Raw genomic sequence first — 19,084 nt, forward strand, 5'->3', positions numbered from 1 at the left:
CAGTTCCCTTCTGCTGACCTGTTCCCAAGCCAGCGCCACAGGCATCATGACTACAGCGTTGTAGTAATTCCTGGTTCCTGGAGGTGAGGAGAGGGGACAAGGCTCTTGTGATTCCTCACTTGTTCTTCAAAATGGACTTGGCTCCCCGGGCCCCACTACTTGCTTAGTGTTCCCTTTCCTCACTAGACCATGTCTGTCCTGTTAACCACTGTGTTCCTAACACCCTGTGCAGGGCCCAGCACATGGTAGGTGCTTAATACATATCTAGAGTGAAGAGCAGTCCAGTGTTAGTGTGATCATCCTTACTTTATAACCAGAGAAACAGGAACTGTCTGCCGGAGACAATGCTTATGCCATTACAAAGGCCATATAGCCCACCCAGTTTATATATAAGGCGTGAGTCCAGAGAAGTGGCAAAGCTTGTCCAAGGCTCTGTGGCTCATAAGTAGTGGATCAGGGCTGACTCCAAAGCTTGTGCTTTAATATTTTTTTATACTGTTTATAGTATCTCCTTTGTTCTGTCTTGCTTTTATTATTTAGTATATCTTGGGAATCTTATAGTGCATATAGAGCTGACTTTTTCCCTACAGCTACAATCCATTTTATGGCTGTATTGTAATTTATTAGCTGGTCCCCTCTTGATGGGCACTTGGGTTGTTTCTCATCCACCACATTGCAGTGAACATCCTTGCCCTTATGACTTGTTCACATGCTTGAGTTTATCTGTAGGATAAATACCCTGAAGTACAATAGTTGACAAGTGCATATGTGCATTTAGAATTTTCTGCAGCCATAGTCAAAAAGCCAAAGTGGAGGAATCAGTTTAAACTTAGAACAATGAGAGAGCCTGTTTCCTCACACTACTCATTAACCCACCGTGCTAGCCGACTTTTACCTTTGCCATATGAATAGGTGGGAAAAACCAGAGCCGGGACTTTCGGACCGCACCTCCAGGTCCATGGTTTGGAGTGTACTGCTCTACGTGGGTGGCACCTTCCTTTACACAGAACAGCTGAGCAGAGCTCCTCTGCTACCTAGGTTTGAGCCCCGTCTGGGGTCGACCTCCCTGTAAGCCATCCCGAAGAGGCAAGTCTATACAGCATTTCTAAGCCACTTTATTGACCGGGGCTGGCGGCAGAGGGGGCCAGTGAGCCAAGGGCAGGGCTCACTGCCGCTCCCCCTGACTCTCAGCCGGGTGGTGGCTGCGTTGGTGAAGGAGCAGCTGGCGTCTCTGGCCAAAGGCCTGGCCACAGCTGGAGCAGCGATGCCGGGATGTGGCCTGGCTGCCCGGCGCTGTCGGCGGGTCGTGACATAGACGATGGGCGGCCAGTTTGGAGGGGAATGAAAAAGCCTTGGGGCAGTGCGGGCATGGATAGGGGCGAGATTCGGTGGCATGGTGCGTGTGGCGGTGGGCTGCGAGCTTGGAGGGGTAGCAGAAGGACTTGGAGCAGTCGGGGCACGGGTAGGGGCGGGCAGGGGCGTGGGTCCACAGGTGGGCTGCCAGCTTGGAGCGGTGGCCGAAGGCCTTTGGGCAGTGCGGGCATGGGTGTGGGCGGGCGCCACTGTGCGTGAGGCGGTGGGCTGCCAGCTTGGAAGGGTAGGAGAAAGCCTTCGGGCAGTCGGGGCACGGGTGGGGGCGGGCGCCGCCGTGTGCCAACCGGTGCGTGGCCAGCTTGGACGGGTACGAGAAGGCCTTGTCACAGTCGGGACAGCGGTGCAGGCGCTGGGGCTGGGGCCGCCGGCGGAGTCGTGAAGGCGCCCCCGCGGAGGTAGTGGGCCCTGGAGCCGACTGGCCCGGCTTCTGCGGCGGGCCCTGGTGGGGAGCTTGGGCACAGGAGGGCTGGTGGGCTCCAGGAAGCAGCCAGCACCCTTGAATATAGGCCAGGCTCCCCCGAACTCGGTATTTGAGTGCATCTTAACACCTCAAGGGTCGTATTGAGATTCCTGCACCCCACCCGCTGCCATGCATCATCCTAAGGGGCTCCGAAGGGTTACTTAGCTGGAACCCTAAAACTAAAGCTTCCCCAAAGGTACTGAGGTGTCATTTCTAGTATCTAATCAAACGATCACCCTGATATCCTGTATGTCATCTCCCCTGTCCCTCCTGTAATTTCCTGAGCCCTAGAAATGGTCACTGAGGTTCTCCAAAGCCAACGAGGATTCTCCAGAACATCGCGTTTTCGGGAATCCCAAATGGTCATCACGATGTGCCCTCAAACTTTCATCCTGAGAGTCCCTCCGAATTTGATCCCCTTAGCCCCATTCCCTCAGGCGGGGCCGCTCTCACCTCCTCCCGTGGTCATCGGTTGCTTGCCAGGGGGACTAGGATTGGTGCCCCGGGCCGCGGACTCGGCATCTCGTTCCAGCATCTTGCTGGCCCAGGACCTAGAGGAAGAATCTAGGGCGGGGGAAGGGGCGACGCCGGTGATTATCAAGCTAATAGGCCTAAAATTGGCCATCAGTCTTGTAGAATTGGGGACTATTTTAGTCTGGGATACTTGAGTCAAGAGCGGGTTTTGCTGGATGGCGGAACCTAAGAGCATAATGGGCAGCGTTTATGCAAATCTGTTCCAGAAGCAGTCCCTTCATAATTTAGAACAAGGATTGGAGCCTCCGAGCCGAGTAGGCGGGGCCTCTACAATTTATATTCGGCGGCCGCCCTTAGAGCAGAGCGAGCGGGACGTCTGTCCAGAGTGGGCGGGGCCTTCCCCCTCAGAACCTCCCCGCCGCGGATTCTAAGACGGAATGGGCAGGGCTACACAAGTAGACCCAAAGCCGCCCAGACCCGGGGGAGGGGCCTATTAGCTCAGTGGGCGGGGTTTCACGGCGAGCAGGTAGATTTACCCGGCTCTTGGCTTAGTCGCAGTCCATTGACACCTCCCGAACAGTTTTCTTCTGATGGCTAAATTTCATCCCCCTCATGGAGGTGCGTCCGTAGAGGGTAGAGGGGAGACCTGGAGAAAGACAGCCACAGATGGAACGTGGTGTGTGTTGCTATCTGAGACCACAAATGGCCTTCTCCCTCGGGGTCCCAACTGTCTGGGCCTCAATGCACCCCTCAGGATCATGGCATTTGGGCACCAGTGCACCCTCCCAAGGCTCAGGCCAATGCAGTCCCTTCAGGCATTATGCATCAGGACCCCAACCGATCCCTCTCCTGGAGATCCTGGCGTCCAGCCCCCAATCCAATTCCCGAAGACCCAGGCATCTGGGGTCGGACCCCTGTCCCCCCTCACCTAGGACGGCCCCTCCCCGGGGGCGGAGCTCTGGGCTTCTTCAGCGGTGGCCGCTGCAGCTGTTGCGCTGCCCTTGGTCGCAGCGGAGCTGCATCACCCGGCGCGCGCCCAGCGAGAAGAGGGGAGGGAAGGGGGCGCGTGCGAGCTGCTTGGCCCAACCTCATTTCCAGCCCCTTCTCCCACGCCGGGCCGGTGGGGGAGACAGTACTCATGCGCAGTCGCGTCCAGCGGAGGCTGCTTGCTGGGAAGACTGAGTAGGAGGGTGCGCACATCAGGCAGATTGTTGAGCAAGCGCGGAGCTACCGGCCGAAGGACAGCAGGAAAGTGTACAGAGGCTTGTGGGGCCTACGGTGGCTGACAGGAGTCAAGTACGTACGGGACCTAACAGACCTAAACTGTGCTTAGAGAACACCGAGACAGCGCTCAGCACATGCATCTTCCCCTTTTCATGTCCCGCTTCTTTTTGAGAATTTCTCTGGGTGCCTGAGTTCCCTCTCCGGAGGCAGTTTCACCCGCTGTTCATTTCACCCATCAAAGCGTTTGCAAAAGGTCTGGCCAATTCTTCGGCACAGCGCGGGGCGGGACTCCCGGCTCTAGCTGAAGCCCAATAAAAGGCACGTTATTTGCATAGCGTCCCCACACGTTCGCCATTGGGTAATTTAAGGTTTTCAGCCCCTCCTACCCCAGTGCTACGGCCCTTAGTGGGAGCCCGCGGTTCGCGAGGTGCCTGGCGGGTGTTCCCTGGATGGTCAGAGCTCCAGGTGCCAGGCCCAGGGTAGGGGTGGGGGGCATGCTTGGCATCCTTCCCGGGGCGGTGACGGTGCACTTTCCCTCCTAAACTGGAATGACCGTGAAGTGCCCATAAAAATCCCCTGCGTGGGTGGGTCTTCAGGCTGATAACTCACAAGGCCTGGCGAGCCCTCGAGCTATGGGTGTTATAAGGCAGGGGGTTATTTGGGCTCTGGAGCCAGACTGCCTGGCTAAGTGGTTTGGAATCCTAGCTCTGCCTCTTTATAGCTGTGTGACCTTGGCCAAGTCACGTCATCTTTCTAGGCCTCGGTTTCCTCATATATAAAAAGGAAGGTTTTTAGGATTGAATTCAATAATCAATGGGAAGAGTTTAGAACAGTGCCTAGAGTGCTCAATAAACGTTACCGAACCAATTTTTATTTTTATTGTTTATTGAACTAGGTCATGACGGGGTGAAGGTTGTCCCAGGAAAAGCAAGTGCAGAGACATCAAGGTGGGAAGGAGCATGCTGTGTTCAGAGGATCTCTGCTGTCCTTTCATGCCATGCTCCAAACTCACTGACCTAGTTTTTGTACTTGCCATGGGCAATCCTATCTCAGGGCCTTTGCACCTGCTGTCCCCAAGGCCCTTGCTTGCTGGATACCTTCCTCAGTCTCAGCTCTAACATTACCATTGCAAAAGGCTTCTCCTGCCCACCCTAGCTCATGGAGCCCCCTTCCTTCTATTACTCTGCTTCTCATCCCCCTTGTATGCGCTTAACACTGTATACTTGTTTTCTGGAGAATGTATGCTCTGTTAAGATGGACAACCTTCTATCTTGTTCATCTCTCTGTCCCCAGCATCCAGAACAGAGCTTAGAACACAGTAGGTGCTCAATAAATCTGTATCAAATGAATGCTTGAAAAAAATTAACAGCCAGAAGCTCTCTTGTGATGGATAGATAGAATGATGGGGGCAATATAGAACTTGAGTTCAAGGAGTTAGAAAGAAGCCTAAGCTGAGTGGGAAAACAAAGGAGGTTTTTTTTTTTAAATCAAATAGTAGTTTAATAAAGCAAAGTACACCCTCAAGGAGAGAGTGTGGGCATGCTCTAGAGGTGAGCAGCCCAAGGGAGGGTTTTAAACAGAGGGTGACATGAAGTGGTTTAGGTTTTCATATACTCTCATTTTTAAAAACCTTTTTTTTTTTTTTTTAGATTATGGAAAATTTCAAACATACCTAAAGAAGAGGGAGGGAAAGATATAACTAACTCCCATATGCCCATCCCCCATGTTCAGTGTGGCCACTGTTGTTTCATTATCCCAACACCCCTTCTTGAGCCCCTTAAGTTATTTTGAAGCAAATTCCCCACATTTCATCCCAAAACACTTCAGTCTGTGTCTCTAATAAGAGGACTCTCTCTTTTAAACAATATCATTATCACACCATTCAAAATTTAGAGTCATTTTAAAAATATTACCACATTTCCTCCGTGGTCCCATATATATCATTTCTTTTTTTCCTTTCCAAGCACCTTTTGTTTTATTTCAAACATACAAAAAAGTCTACAGAGTAAAAGAATTGTTTTCTGCATTAATGATAGAATTACTGTTATCCATTCATGGCCAACGTTGTTTCAATTCCCCCATCCTCTCCTCCCAGGTAATTTTGAAGCTACATGCCAGACATCATAAAAATAAAAATCTTTTTGTTACACTTAGTTTGTTTGAATTGGGATCTCAACAAGATCCACACATTGCATATGTTTGTGTGACTCTTCAGTCTTTCTCGTTGACATTTTAAAAGGCTCAACTAGGTTGCTGCATGGAAAATGGATTGTAGGGAGGCAGAGTGAAAGCTAGAAGCCCAATGAGGTGGCTGTCATATGTTAATTATAATATTACCTTCCAGTGTTATTTAGCACTTATTATGTACCAGAAACTGTCCTGTTTTGTATGTATGCATTTCATCCTGACAGTACCTTTTAAGAGGAGGTCCTACTATTACCACTTTTGTACAGAAGAGGGAAATGAAGTACAGAGCAGAGGTCACTTATCCAAGGTCCCACAGCCAGGAGGTAGCAGAGCTAGGATTTGAACCTCTGCAGTCTGGCCCTGGAGTCCATGCAATCTGCATTTAAGCTTTGCTGCCTCTTGACTAGGGCAGAGGGCATGATAATGGGAAAAGTGGCCTTATTGGAGAGGCTGACTCAATAGGGCCTAGCCATGAATTGGGAGGAGGTGGCCAGAGGAGGCAGGAATCAAGGATGGTGGTGAAATGATAGTAGCTCTCCTGAGAGCTTGTCTGTACCAGACACTCTCCCAAACTACCTCCAATGAGTGAAGAACCCACTGGATCTTCACAAGGAGAGAGGAACTATTTTAACCTCATATTACAAATGAGAAAGCTGAAGCCCAGAAGATATGTTTTGAGCCTGAGGTTACACAGCTGTGAAGGGTAAGGACAAGGTTTCTAACGCTTCGGACATCTCACAGCTGACCCTATAAAAACCCCAGAGGGTGTGTGTTCCTTCAAGGGACAGGTGAACAGTCTAGCAATCCTGTGCAAGCAATAGGAATGGGCTCTAGGGGCGAGGAGGTCTTATTTGGGGGATGCTCACTGTAAAGAGGGCCTGAAAGTCCCCGTTTCCTTGGTCTCCCCCTCCCCAGAGCTCCTGGCAATCCCTGAACTTCCCCTTGTTCCAGCCCTGATGTCTGCATTGTTCTCTCTCACTAACCACATTGAGGACTCACCTCTGGGTGCCCAGCTTTGCCCACCTCACCTCAATAAGCGAGTAAAGTTCTCTTTTTGACTTTGAGCTTTCTCCACCTGTTTCTCTCCAATCTGAGGGTCTCCCAGATCTTAGAGATTCTCTCCCTCTTCCCACACATTTGTCCCTGCTCCAATGTCCCAACATCTATTCCCATCTTTCATAATTTAGAATCTCCACATATATCTCTGTAACCCATTTCAACTCTGCATCTTTCCCTGTATCTCTGAAAGTCTCTCTTTGGTATCTCTCTCAAGTCTCTGAGCATTTCCCTTGTCTGAGTGGCTCTCTGGGTCTGTTCCCTGGTAAAAACCACCAGGAACACACTAGGAGTCTGGCAAATTGGGTTCTATTGACTTGCTATAGCTAAGGAGGGAGGACCACAGAGGGAGCCTTGGCTGTCTCCCCAGACACAAGGAGAGAGGGAAATATGATAGGATTTTTAGGGAAGGGGGTATTTACATAAAATACAAATGAAACAGAATATCATAGGCTCAAGGCAATGCAGGCCTGAGGATCCCACTCAGGGCCCTGTTCCTTAGAAACTCCAGAGTTAAGATAAATGTTGGATATTGTTGCCAGAAACCCCTCTTCAGAAGTCCTGCACCTCGGCTGGAAATCAAGGCTGCTTCTTCTAAGTGACAAAGTGACTTAGATCCTCCAGACAAGAGTGGGATGCCCTGTTCTCATTGTTGATTCCAAAGAGCAAACCTTCTGACAGTCTATGGCTTTAGGTAACAGTTTTTCAACTCTAGGTCCTTGATGTAAAGGAACAAAAGCTGTTTCTAGAGGTTCACAACCAAAAGAAGCCAAATGGTCTCCAGCCTGATTTTTCAAGATAAAATGCAAAATTATTTTTTTGAAAGGATTTCTCCCAGGGAAGAAATAAACATACCTGATAAAATACATAAACATTTTTAAAATGAACTTTAATAGGATAAAATACTGTTCTGGGAATCAGGCACCCACCTAGCAGTCCCTCAGGACACTAGCGACCTTGAACCAAACATTATTTTCTTTCTAACAGTGAAGAGCCAATAACCATGTGCTTCCCTATGAAATGGCACCGGGGCTATGAGCGTATTGGGGCCCCTTATTCGCTTCCTTGATCTTCCCTATCTGTGCTTTTCCCGGGGTCCCGCCTTTGCCCTTGAGCGTCTCCCGGTCCCGGGTCTCACCGCGCTCCGGCTGCGAAGGCAAACCCCCTGCGCCCGCGGCCCCTTTAAGGCGGGCTCCGCCCCCTCCCGCCCCCGGGTCGGCCCCGGTGCACCGAGCTTCCGCAGGCTTTCCGCCTCGGCTCCGTCCCCACCCCGCCGCGGGCGCGATGGCTGTGGCTGCCCTGAGGGTCGCCGGGCGGAGGCTCAGCCAGCACAGCGGGTCAGGAACCCCCATCCTCCTACGGCAGGTGCGAGGTGGCTGGACCGGGGAGCGGGACTACTGAGGCCTGGGCGGCGGCAGGGGCGGAACTCCGGGGTCTTTTAAATCGGGAGAGGTCCCGGGACCCCGACGCCTGGGTTTGAGGAAAAGGGCTTGGGGCTGGACACTTGGGTCATTTAAAGCGGAGAGATCTGGGAGCGCCTGGGCTTGGGGTCGGGTCCTTGGGTCCTTTACAGAAGAGGGTGATGGGGAACCTGATCTGAGGGCTATTTTAAAGTTGGAACTCGTTGGTTCAGACAGAGTAAGGTGCTGGGGCTCCAGACTCCTGGTTCTAGGGGAAAGAAGGGGTTAGGGTTTCTGCTTCTGGATCTTAGAGAGAGAATCGGGTTGAGGCTTGGACTTCTGGGTCCCCAGTTAGTGGTGCTGTGCTCTCACTTGTCCCATGCCCGCTTCTCAGATGTTTGAGCCCAAAAGCTGCACCTACACGTACCTTCTGGGTGACAGAGAGTCCCGAGAGGCCATTCTGATCGACCCGGTTCTGGAGACAGCGCCTCGGGATGCAAATTTGATCAAGGAACTGGGCCTGAGGCTGCTGTATGCTGGTCAGTGTGGGTGCCCGGACTCCTGGGTCAGCTAGCAGAGGGGGCTGGCGGCTGGGAATCCTGCGTTCTCCCTGTGCGCCCCTGGACTTGGCCCTCCTCTCTCCCCCAGTGAATACCCACTGCCACGCGGACCACATTACGGGCTCGGGGCTGCTCCGGTCCCTACTCCCCGGCTGCCAGTCCATCATCTCCCGCCTTAGTGGGGCCCAGGCTGACTTGCACCTCGAGGATGGAGACTCCATCCACTTCGGGCGCTTCGTGAGTTGGGTGCTGGGTCCCCGAGAGGGTGGTGGCGTGGACTTCTTAGACTTAAGGGAAGAGGGGACTGGAGGCCTGGACTCCCGCGTCCTGGGAGAGAGGGGGCCTGAGGCCTGTGTTACTGATCCCTGAGTTTCTGCCTCTGGGAGGAGGATGCCATAAACCCAGGCGGGGCACTGAGACAAGAGGCTCTGGGGAGCAGTGTCTCTGGCCGAGCCCCTTAAATCAACAGCATTTGTGGAGTTTCTTAGGGCTTTGGGCCGCTCCTTTGGCCTGGCTTCTCCATAAAAGTTGATTGGGGGCTGGAATTCCAAGGCCAAGGCTGAGGGAAGGACCCAGCCCTGTCCTCTAGAGCACTGTTGGCGTAAGGAGCCTCCTGGCGCTCGGGCGCCTGGGGCGCAATATTTAAAGAGGCGCCTGCTCTTGGGGTCGTGCGAGGGGAGGATCAGCGCCGCCGGGCGAGCGCTTCCGTAAATGTTGCCTACCGGGTTCCCGCTTGCCTCACCCTGGCCCCAGCGCTGCCGTTGCTTCACCCCAGACTGGTCTGAGGATTCCTACCTGCACTCCTTTTTTTGCCACAGGCACGGGCTGCTGGTTTCCAGCCAGAATTTCAACCCAGGCAACGGGTTGGGGAGGGCGCTGAGGGGAGTTGCCCTCAGAGTAGTTACCCACTTTCACCTATTAACGAATAACGTTGCTGTGAAGATTCTTGTACAGATCTCTTGGTGGACTTGCTGGGTCATAGAGCTGACATGTTTAACTTTAGTAGAAATTACCAGTGTTTTGAGCATTTTACACTCACAGTGGGCCAAATTTGTATGCATTTTGATTTAATACACGACGACTAAGACTTGAGTTTTTTTTCTGATCAGCCTTGCTAACAATGTAGAGTTTGGCTAATTTGGCGATGGAATGTCTGGTAGAGTCAGGACTCAGCCTCCAGGTTAGAGGGTTTTGCTAAATGGAGACAGTTTATCTAAGTCAGAGCATTTAGTGGAAACGAGGGATTAGTGTGTGGGATCAGCCTTTATTTCAAGCCTTTTCTTCTGAAAGCAGGTAAAAATATGCATTATATATTTATGTACATTGTGCATAATAGTCAGGTGCTAACAAGCATATCTTGGGTCAGGAAGCCTTAGAAGAGCCTGTGTTGCATTGAATGAGGGATTTTTTCAGTGAATGGTGAAGGGTTTAGCTCTGATCAACTTACCTTCAGTGTTCAGTTTTTTTAAACAGCTTTACTGATATAATTCACAGACCTTCCAATTCACCTGTTTAATAAAGTGTACAGCTCAATGACTTCATATATTCCCAGAGTTGGACATCCATCACAATTAACTTTAGAATATTTTCATCACTCTAAAAAGAAGCCTGTCACCCAACCCTCCACTCCCCAACTTTCAGCCCTAACCACTCATCTACTTTCTGTCTCTGTAGATATATCTGTTCTGGACATTTTATAGAAATGGAGCCATATAATATGTAGTTTTTTGGTAACTGGCTGTCACCATGTTTTCAAGGTTCATCCTTGTTGTAGCATGTATCAATGTTTCATTTCTTTTTATGGCTGAATAATATTCCATTGTATGTCTACACCACACTTTATTTAGTCATTCGTCAGTCTTTAGACTGGTCGTTCCCATATTTTGGCTATTATGAGTAATCCTGCTATGAATATTCATGTATAAGTTTTTGTGTGGACATAGGTTTTCATTTCTCTTGGGTAAATACCTTGGGTGGAATTGCTGGGTCATATGCTAACTCTATGTGTTAACAGCTTGAGGGGCCACCAGGCTGTTATCCAGAGCGGCTGCACCGTGGTATGGCCTGAGCAGCAGTGTCTGAGGACTCCAGCCCCTCCACAATTGCCAGCACTTGATGTTATCTGCCTCTATGATTATCCAGTGTTTTGTCTGGATTTCATTTGAGTTCTTTATAAATCTTTGGAGATGAGCCCATTTTTTTCTTTCCCTTATTTTCCTCTCTGTACTTTAAAATATTGAATTGTAATGTGCATTTTATATAGTAAAAATGCATATGCTGTACATGTGCAGCTTGGTAAATTTTTACATATATTTACAGTTGAGTGTCCAACACCCAGATCCAGATCCAGAACATGCCCATCACCCCAGAAGGCTCCCTTGTCCATTTTCCTGGCCAGTCACACCCCTGCCAAAGAATCATTTTTCTGACATTTAATCATCGATTAGTTCTGTCTGTCCTGGACTTATAAATAGCAATATACAGTGTGTACTCTTTATGTCTGGCTTCTTTCACTGAACCTAATGTTTTATATATAGTTCTTTCTTTCTATTGCTATACAGCAGGGTTTGGCAAACTTTTTCGGTGAAGGACTAGACAGTAAATATTTTCAGTTTTGCAGGCCATATGGTCTCTGTTGCAACTACTCAGTTCTTCTGTTGATGTGAAAGCAGCCATGGACAATGCTTAAATGAACAAGCATGGCTGGGTGCCAATAAAACTTTATGTACGACCACTGAAACTTTAGCTTCAACAATTTCCATGTGTCATGAAAAAACGTTTTTGTTTTGATTTTTTTCAACCATAGAAAAGTATAAAAACCATTCTTAGGTTTCAGGCCTTACAAAAGCAGGTAGCAGGCCAAACTGGGGCACTGGCCATAGTTTGCCAACTGCTGATACAGAGCATTTTAGTGTGTGAATTTATACCAATTTATCCAGTTTTGGCTCTTGTGAATAACTCTGCTATGAAGATTCTTGTACAGATCTCTTGGTGGGCATTACCCTCAGTCCAAGGAGTGGACTTGCTGGGTCATAGCACTGACATATGTTTAAATTTAGTAGGAGCTGCCAAATGGTTTTTGAACTCGTTGTATGTTTTACTCTTATAGTGGGTCAGATTTGGATGGTTTCGTTGCAATACGAATTTTCTGTTTTAATAAGCAGTGACTGAGACTTGAACATTTTGAATAAGCAATGATTTGAGATAACTCCTGTGAGGGTGGAAATTCAGAAAGTTAGTCTTGCTGGTTAAGTGGGTTGATGTACAGGGATGGTGCTCAAAACACGATCCTCCAGCTCTCTTTGGAGATTCCGATTTAATTGTTTGGAGTGGACACAGGGAATTAGTATATTTTAAAAGCTCACAGGTGATTGATCCTCATGTGGCCCACGTGAAGATTTCAGGGCTTCCTCCTATTTGGTGCTAAATATTTGAATTGTGGAACAAGTCTCCCCTGGCCCCCAACATTTTGTGAAAGTGTTCAAGCATTCAGAAAAGTTGAAAAATGATGTTACAGCATACACCTCTATCCATCCATCGTGCCATCTTATATTTTTGCTGCATCTTCAAGTTGTAGGTATCAGTACCCTGTCCCCTAAACCTAACACATAATTTTAATTTTGTTTTCTCTCACAAAAGAAAGGAGGAAGATTTAGCTGATGGTGGCTCAGAGTATGTAGCTACGGTGGAAAAAGACGTTCTGGGCTTTCGAATTTAGAGGCATAGAAACTGAGGTTGGTTATACCAAGATCATGGGCTTTTGAATAGTGGATGGGAGGAATGAAGGTGGGGACCAAATGGGAAAGGAGGCGAGAGTCTATCTGCCACCAGGGGGCAGTGTGGACCGTAGGAACTGCAGGGCGAGTGAGCCGCGGGCTTCTCAGGATCCCTTCTGTAATGCATTTAGCTGATGAAGGTAGTTTGAGAAGATTTCGTTGCTGCGGGCAACTGGTGAAAGAACAGCTGCGGCTCTGTGTCACGTATTTGATGCGTGCTGGAAGGAAAGAATGAATCTGCTGAAAGAATGTGGGGTTAGGCAGACTCCACAGAATCCCGGCAGAATATTCTGCAGCTGAGATCACTCCACAAGTTTCAGGAACCGTGGAAGAGGCTGCCCTAGATCAAGATGTTAGGCCCCTCCCCCACTACACTTGTTTATTTTTAATGTTTTGAACTGTATTTGTAAGTCGGAATAATAATCCAGTTAACACTCTCACACCCTCCACCTAATAATGTTTACCAGTTGCTGACATTTTAAACTCACATTTACTTTATTTCTCTCTCTTTGTTATCCTTCCTTAGTATCCAAAAGCTAAATTGTAGACACTTCTCCTCTAAAGACTTAAACTAAAATTCCATGTTTGTTAAGTATTGTTATCATTATTATTAACCAATATAAAATATATAAGATCTACTTCAGTTTATACCAAAGGGAAGTTTTAGAACAAGTGAAATGGCACTGTGAGGAAGTAATCAGACACATCCGGAATGAGATGTTAATAGACACTGTTAAGTTGCCCTCTAAAATGGCTATAGAGTTGTACGTACATCCCAGGAAATGTAAGGGCTTGCCTCAAACACCCTAAACAGCATCTGACACTTACCATTCTACTTATCGCTGTGAAACAAGTTACCCCACAACTTGGTGGCTTAGAACAATGATTAACATTTACTAGATGAAAAATAAAGGTTTTTTAAATTTAAAACTCTCCCTCCTTTCTTTTTAAGGGAGATCAAACATCTTTTCAGATGTTTTTTCACTATTTGTTTCCTCTTCCATGAATTGCCTGTCTTCTCCTTTTTGCTTTTGGGGGTTCTTACCGATGCTTAGGAGCTGTTTATATATTACAGCTATTCAGACTTTATAATACTTTCTTATACATGCTGCTAATATTGCCTCTTGAGTTTTTTGTCTTTTAACTCTGATTTGGTCCTTTTTTTTAATAATGAAGTTAAACTGTGTGGTCATACCTGTCATGGTTTTTCCTCATGGCCTCTGAATTTCCTATCATGCTTAGAAAAACTTCCTACCTCAATATTTTATATATATATATATAATATATATACGTATAATATGTATGTATGCATATTATATATATATATAATACACACATACATACACATGTATATTTCTTCCATATTTCCTTCTAGAATTTTAATTTTTTTATGTATAGATCTTCAGTTTATCCTGAACTTTGTGTTTTATTTTTAACTACAAAATTACATGATCACTGTAAAAAAAAAAGGATAATATGGGTAAAGCTTAAAGAAAAAATATTTTAGGTTAATGACTGAATTTTTTTGAAAGGTGACATTGTATTGTATGCAACAACATGGATGGGCCTAGAGGGTATTATGCTAAGTAAAATAAATCAGAGAAAGACAAATAGCATGTGATTTCACATATAGGTAGAATCTAAAAAACAAGACAAAAAAAACAGCAAGAGACTCATCAATACAGAGACCAAGCTCGTGGTTTCCACAGGAAGGCTGATAAACTAGGCAAAGGGGATCAGGAGGTAAAAACTTCTAAAAAATAAATTAGTCGTGGAGATAAAAAGCACAGCCTAATCTTACTACGCTGATGGACAGTGACTGTAATGGGGTATGTGGGGGGGACTGGATAATAGGGGGAGTCTAGTAACCTCCCCCTATAATGTTGTTCAAGTACTTGTACATTAAATATCAAAAAAAAAGCGTAGGGAATATAGTCAATAATGTTGTAATAACTTTGTAGATGACAGATGGTAACTAGACCTAACAGCAATCATTCCATAATGTCTGTAAAGGTAGTATCACTATGTTGTACACCTGAAACTAAGTATATTGATGGCTGGACGGTATATTTGTATTACAAATATATTTTGCCAGCTTGATGGTTCCCTTTAAATAGTGTTTGTGGTGGTGTTGCCCTTCAGAAACTTCAAATTTATTTCGAGTCAAACCGGATCTTTTCCTTAATGATTGATGACTTTCAGGATCACAGTTGAACGGACTTCCCTAATCACAGATCGTATGTTAATTTGTATTTTTGTTGTCATCACAGTTTTATGGTTTTATTTTCCTAAAGTTTTCAGTTCATTGGGCGTTTATTCTGGTGTGAGGTTTGAGTCTGGGAAACTAACTGGATTTTTTTGTATCAAAGGAAGTTTATCTGCAATGTAGCACAGAGAAGGCAAATAGTGACTCTGTGGCATCTTACTAAACTGATGGACAGTGACTGCATTGGGGCATGGGGGGGGACTTGATAATATGGGTTAATGTAGTAACCACATTGTTTTTTCATGTGAAACCTTCATAAGAGTGTATATCAATAATACCTTAATAAAAAATTTTTTAAAAAAAGAAAGTTTATCTAGATGTGACCCTGGAGATGGGTGGGGGCTCTGAGGGCCAGAGGGCTTATCTGTGACTGTGTGAACTCTCCGTCCCTGCCAGGCTTTGGAGACCCGGGCCAGCCCCGGCCACACCCCGGGCTGTGTCACCTTCGTCCTGAATGACCACAGCATGGCTTTCACTGGAGACGCCCTGCTCATCCGAGGGTGTGGACGGACAGACTTCCAGCAAGGTCACTGGCCCCCTCTCCAGCCTGAGGTCTTCTTATAGTTTTGTGGGTGCCAGGGTTTTAAGTACCAGTTGCAAGAATGAATGAATGGTTGTTAGACTTTTAAGGGGTCAGGATTACATTCAGGGGTTTAGCTGCTGGAGTGGAAGACAGTTAGATTCAGGGGTTACCTGATGAGGGAATAGTTAGATCGAGGGGTTTTTAGCTGTTAGGGGACAGTAAGGTTCAGGGGTGTGACTTATCACTGTGAAACAAGTTACCCCACAACTTAGTGGCTTAGAACAATGATTAACATTTCTTATAGAGTTTCTGAGAGTCAGGACTCTGGGAGGAGGTTACCTGGACAGCTCTCACCCAGGTCTCTCGTGAGGTCACACATCTACCTGTCCACCTGGGCTGCAAGTCATCTGAAAGCCTGGCTGAGGCTTAGCGCCTGCTTCCTAAGGTGCCTCACTCCTGTGGCGGGTAAGCAGGTGCTAGTTGTTGGCAGGCCTCAGTTCCTCACCACGTGGACCTTCCCAGGGGTCTGCTTGAGGCTTCACAATGTAGCAGCCGAACTCTCCCAGGGGGAGTGACCAGAGAGGGAGACACACAGACACCCCAATCATTTTGTCTCAGAAATTAAACTGTCATTTCTGCACTATCCTTATTTATTAGATGCAAGTCACTTAGTTCAGACCAAGTCAAGGTGAGAAGAATTAAATATTTGAAAAAAAGAAGAGTGTCGAGAGTTTGTGGACAAATTTAAAATTCCATAAAGGATTTAGCTGCTAGAGGTGTGGCATGGGGAGGGATGTGGAGTTCCATTCAGGAGCTGAAGTGCTAGGAGATTGTTAGTGTCAGTGGTTTAATTTGCTAGGGGGCAGTGTAATATTCGGGGTTTATCTGCTGGGGACAGTTAGAAGGGAAGGGAATTTAGTTTTAGAACCTAAGGGTTTAGCTGCCCTTCGAGTGTGTGTGTGAACTTGAGGTTGACACTAGATGGGGAGGATTTAGCTGCCTTGCAGGAGGAGGGCGAGGCTGGATGAGACAGGAAAGACAGTGTGATGAGCTGGCAGGGGGGAACCAGCTCTCCAGCCTGCCTCTCACTTCCTCTTCCTCTCTCCTTATCTCTCCATCTTTGTCTCTTTTTCTCTCTGAGGCTCCTAATGTCCCCTTTTTCTACTCCCAACACAGTCATGGAATGGAAAGATATAGGCTGAAATGAAAGTTGGAAGAACATTCCAGAGAGGTTTGCCCTTGCCCAGAACCCTTTCTTGGCATCGCCAGAGTGATGGAACAACTCAGTGCTCCAGAGTCTCACCCCACCCTTACTTACAGCCATGTTGAATCACTCACCATTCCCTTTGTACATGCTGTTCCACCCGCTAGAATGCCCTTCCCTCTCCTCTGCCTTTACAAAGTAGGTACTGGCAGGAAATGAGGGAGAAGGTTTAGCTAGTGATTTTATTTCCTGAGAATGGGGGTTAGAGAGCTTCTCTTGTCCTACTGATCCAGTGACCTCTGAGTTTTCCCTCCCCAGGCTGTGCTAAGACCTTGTACCACTCCATCCATGAAAAGATCTTCACGCTTCCAGGAGACTGTCTGATCTACCCTGCTCATGATTACCACGGTAAGGACTTCCTGGAGGAGAATGTGGGATTTACATGATTTCCTATTGGAGAGGGAACACCAAACTGCTGTAATCCTCATGGGGCATGGAGACTACAATTCCCAGAAATTCCTCTGGCCAAAAAGATCATGTGCTTAGGTGGCCTGAGTATGGATGTAGAAACTACCACTCCTTGGATTCTGAGAGCATGGGATTTCCTGGGACTGCCTTACAGAGCTTAGGGGAACTGTGGGAAACTACATTTCCTATAGTGCCCCTGGAGGAGGGAAAGCAATCTCAGCAACATTCTGGGAGAAGCTTGTTAGTCCCAAACTAGAGGTTACCCCAAAGCCTCCTGGGAAATGTAGTCCTGGGGGGGCCTGACACGGGGCCGGTTGATATTCCTCCACCTCACCTGGCCACTAGGGCTCACAATGTCCACTGTGGAGGAGGAGCGGACTCTGAACCCTCGGCTCACCCTCAGCTGTGAGGAGTTTGTCAAGGTCATGGACAACCTGAACTTGCCCAAGCCTCAGCAGATAGGTGAGCAAGGAGTTGGGAGTCTGGACTTCTGGTCTGAGGGAGGAGGGGCTGGGGGCTGGGCTCCTGGGTCTGGGGGAGGAAGGGCCGGGGGCCTGGACCCCTGGGTCTGAGGGAGGAGGGGCCTGGGTCTGGGGGAGGAGGGGCCGGGGGCTGGGCTCCTGGGTCTGAGGGAGGAGGGGCCGGGGGGCTGGGCTCCTGGGTCTGGGGGAGGAGGGGCCAGGGGCCTGGACCCCTGGGTCTGGGGGAAGAGGGACGGGGGCCTGGACCCCTGGGTCTGAGGGAGGAGGGGCCGGGGTCCTGGGCTCTGGGGGAGGAGGGGCCGGGGGCTGCGCTCCTGGGTCTGAGGGAGGAGGTAACCCAGAGCCAGAACTCTAGTTTTCCAAAGAAGGGCTCCTAGGATATCTGAGCCCTCAGTGGGAAATGAGGGGTCTACCAGAGTTCCTTAGTGTCATGTTTGGTTTCTCCCTTTCAGATGTCGCTGTTCCAGCTAACATGCGCTGTGGGGTCCAAACCCTGCCCTTCTGACCTGGGCTCTGTCAGGCACTCATATCCGTTGAAATGCACTAGGTGGGGTGCAGGGAGAGGTGCCATCTGAAGAGCCTCTCCTCTTCCCTTCCCTGTCCAGCCCCAGGTGTTTCATAAATAAAATTCTTTTTTTTTTTTTGCACTGAATATGACTTTAACGAGTTGGGTTTCTGAACTGAGGTGCCTAGAGTTAGTTCTGGTCCCTGGAGAGACCAGGGAGTGGGCCAAGGAGCCGGAAATGAAGAGATTTTCTAACTCACAGCATTAGAAGCAAACATCTGGGGTTGGATTTCTCAGCTCCTTGGATTAGAAAACTGTCTTGAGGTGGAGCCAGTTCCTCCTGTGAAACTCAGGATAGGGTGGTTTACTTATCCAGGCATCAGCTTCCTCACCTGTAAGTTAATATTAATAACAATAGGATGTTGTGATGGTCCAATGCGTCCATATGTATGAGGTGGTTGGCGCACTGCCTGCACGGCTGACTTCCTATCAGAGTTAAGTATTATTGTTACTATCACGCCAAACGATCTTCCCGTCTTCCAGGCACTTGCTCGTTGCACCAGCGGGACAGTATCTCTAATGGTTAAGAACATGGATGTGCCAGAGAACAAATCCAGTGTTAAGATTCACAACACATGTAGAATTGGGACCCTCAGCCTCAGTTTCCCCAACTATAAAATGGAGATAGTAACGCTTTTGTCACTAGGCTGCTGTGAAGATGAGATTAAGTTAATGTGTATAAATGTTTCGCTCTGCTCCTGACATCCAACAATCCGTTCTCACGTGCCAGTTATTTTCCTGTTACTGCCCAGAGAGGAAAGGGTCTGGCTGAGACCTTTAACCTCTGCCCTCCACCCCATAACAACGTAGGGGGGGTACACTTCCCCCTGTCTCTGGGCGGGTCTTTGACTCAGCTTAGGGCACCCCTTCCTCTTGCCCAGCTCCCCAAACCGGTCGGGGCCCTTCCAGAAGATTCATTAGAGGGGAGAGATCCATAGCTCCATTCCCCTCTTCCTTCAAGGATTCCCAGGGTCTGGGCATTAGGGAGGCGCTTGTATTTTAGGTGACCAAGACGCCTGGTCCTCCACGGAGGAGGAACGTGGGAGCGGGGGGTAGAGTGGGGGG

At 48.2% G+C, this 19,084-nt stretch overlaps 2 protein-coding genes and 1 long non-coding RNA gene across 6 annotated transcripts; 2 read left to right on the forward strand and 1 right to left on the reverse strand.

Annotated features, from left to right (window-relative positions):
- Positions 1–1,097: 1,097 nt before the first annotated feature.
- On the reverse strand, positions 1,098–3,540 carry ZNF575 (zinc finger protein 575). 2 transcript variants are annotated; one of them, XM_037012376.2, is made up of 4 exons: positions 3,396–3,540; positions 2,845–2,954; positions 2,288–2,398; positions 1,098–1,824 (listed from the first exon to the last, which is right to left on the reverse strand). In XM_037012376.2, exons 3-4 carry the CDS (start codon positions 2,367–2,369, stop codon positions 1,166–1,168), a joined length of 741 nt encoding a protein of 246 aa, XP_036868271.1. In that variant the 5' UTR covers positions 2,370–2,398; positions 2,845–2,954; positions 3,396–3,540; the 3' UTR covers positions 1,098–1,165. The 2 variants fall into 2 exon arrangements, with proteins under 2 accessions (XP_036868271.1, XP_036868270.1); XM_037012375.2 differs by having other exon boundaries at positions 3,237–3,534.
- LOC118971337 (uncharacterized) lies at positions 3,483–5,675 on the forward strand. The gene is made up of 3 exons (XR_005059741.2): positions 3,483–3,604; positions 4,428–4,479; positions 5,182–5,675. It is a non-coding gene; the product is annotated as an uncharacterized lncRNA (long non-coding RNA).
- A 2,307-nt stretch (positions 5,676–7,982) lies between these two features.
- On the forward strand, positions 7,983–18,106 carry ETHE1 (ETHE1 persulfide dioxygenase). 3 transcript variants are annotated; one of them, XM_017677346.3, is made up of 7 exons: positions 7,983–8,140; positions 8,570–8,714; positions 8,824–8,972; positions 15,174–15,303; positions 16,823–16,912; positions 17,318–17,434; positions 17,907–18,106. In XM_017677346.3, exons 1-7 carry the CDS (start codon positions 8,060–8,062, stop codon positions 17,957–17,959), a joined length of 765 nt encoding a protein of 254 aa, XP_017532835.1. In that variant the 5' UTR covers positions 7,983–8,059; the 3' UTR covers positions 17,960–18,106. The 3 variants fall into 3 exon arrangements, with proteins under 3 accessions (XP_017532835.1, XP_017532836.1, XP_017532837.1); XM_017677347.3 differs by lacking the exons at positions 8,570–8,714; positions 8,824–8,972 and having other exon boundaries at positions 7,985–8,140; XM_017677348.3 differs by lacking the exons at positions 7,983–8,140; positions 8,824–8,972.
- The last annotated feature ends 978 nt before the right edge of the window (positions 18,107–19,084 follow it).

Source organism: Manis javanica, chromosome 17 (genome assembly GCF_040802235.1).
Source record: "Manis javanica isolate MJ-LG chromosome 17, MJ_LKY, whole genome shotgun sequence".
NCBI lineage: Eukaryota > Metazoa > Chordata > Mammalia > Pholidota > Manidae > Manis > Manis javanica.

Coding starts and splice junctions, on each gene's coding strand:
- ETHE1 (XM_017677346.3), top strand. CDS start 8,060: ATGGCTGTGGCTGCCCTGAGGGTCGCCGGGCGGAGGCTCAGCCAGCAC. Junction 8,973..15,173: donor CCATCCACTTCGGGCGCTTC/GTGAGTTGGGTG, acceptor CGTCCCTGCCAG/GCTTTGGAGACCCGGGCCAG. Junction 16,913..17,317: donor CCCTGCTCATGATTACCACG/GTAAGGACTTCC, acceptor CCTGGCCACTAG/GGCTCACAATGTCCACTGTG.
- ZNF575 (XM_037012376.2), bottom strand. CDS start 2,369: ATGCTGGAACGAGATGCCGAGTCCGCGGCCCGGGGCACCAATCCTAGT. Junction 1,825..2,287: donor ACCGATGACCACGGGAGGAG/GTGAGAGCGGCC, acceptor CCTGTGCCCAAG/CTCCCCACCAGGGCCCGCCG.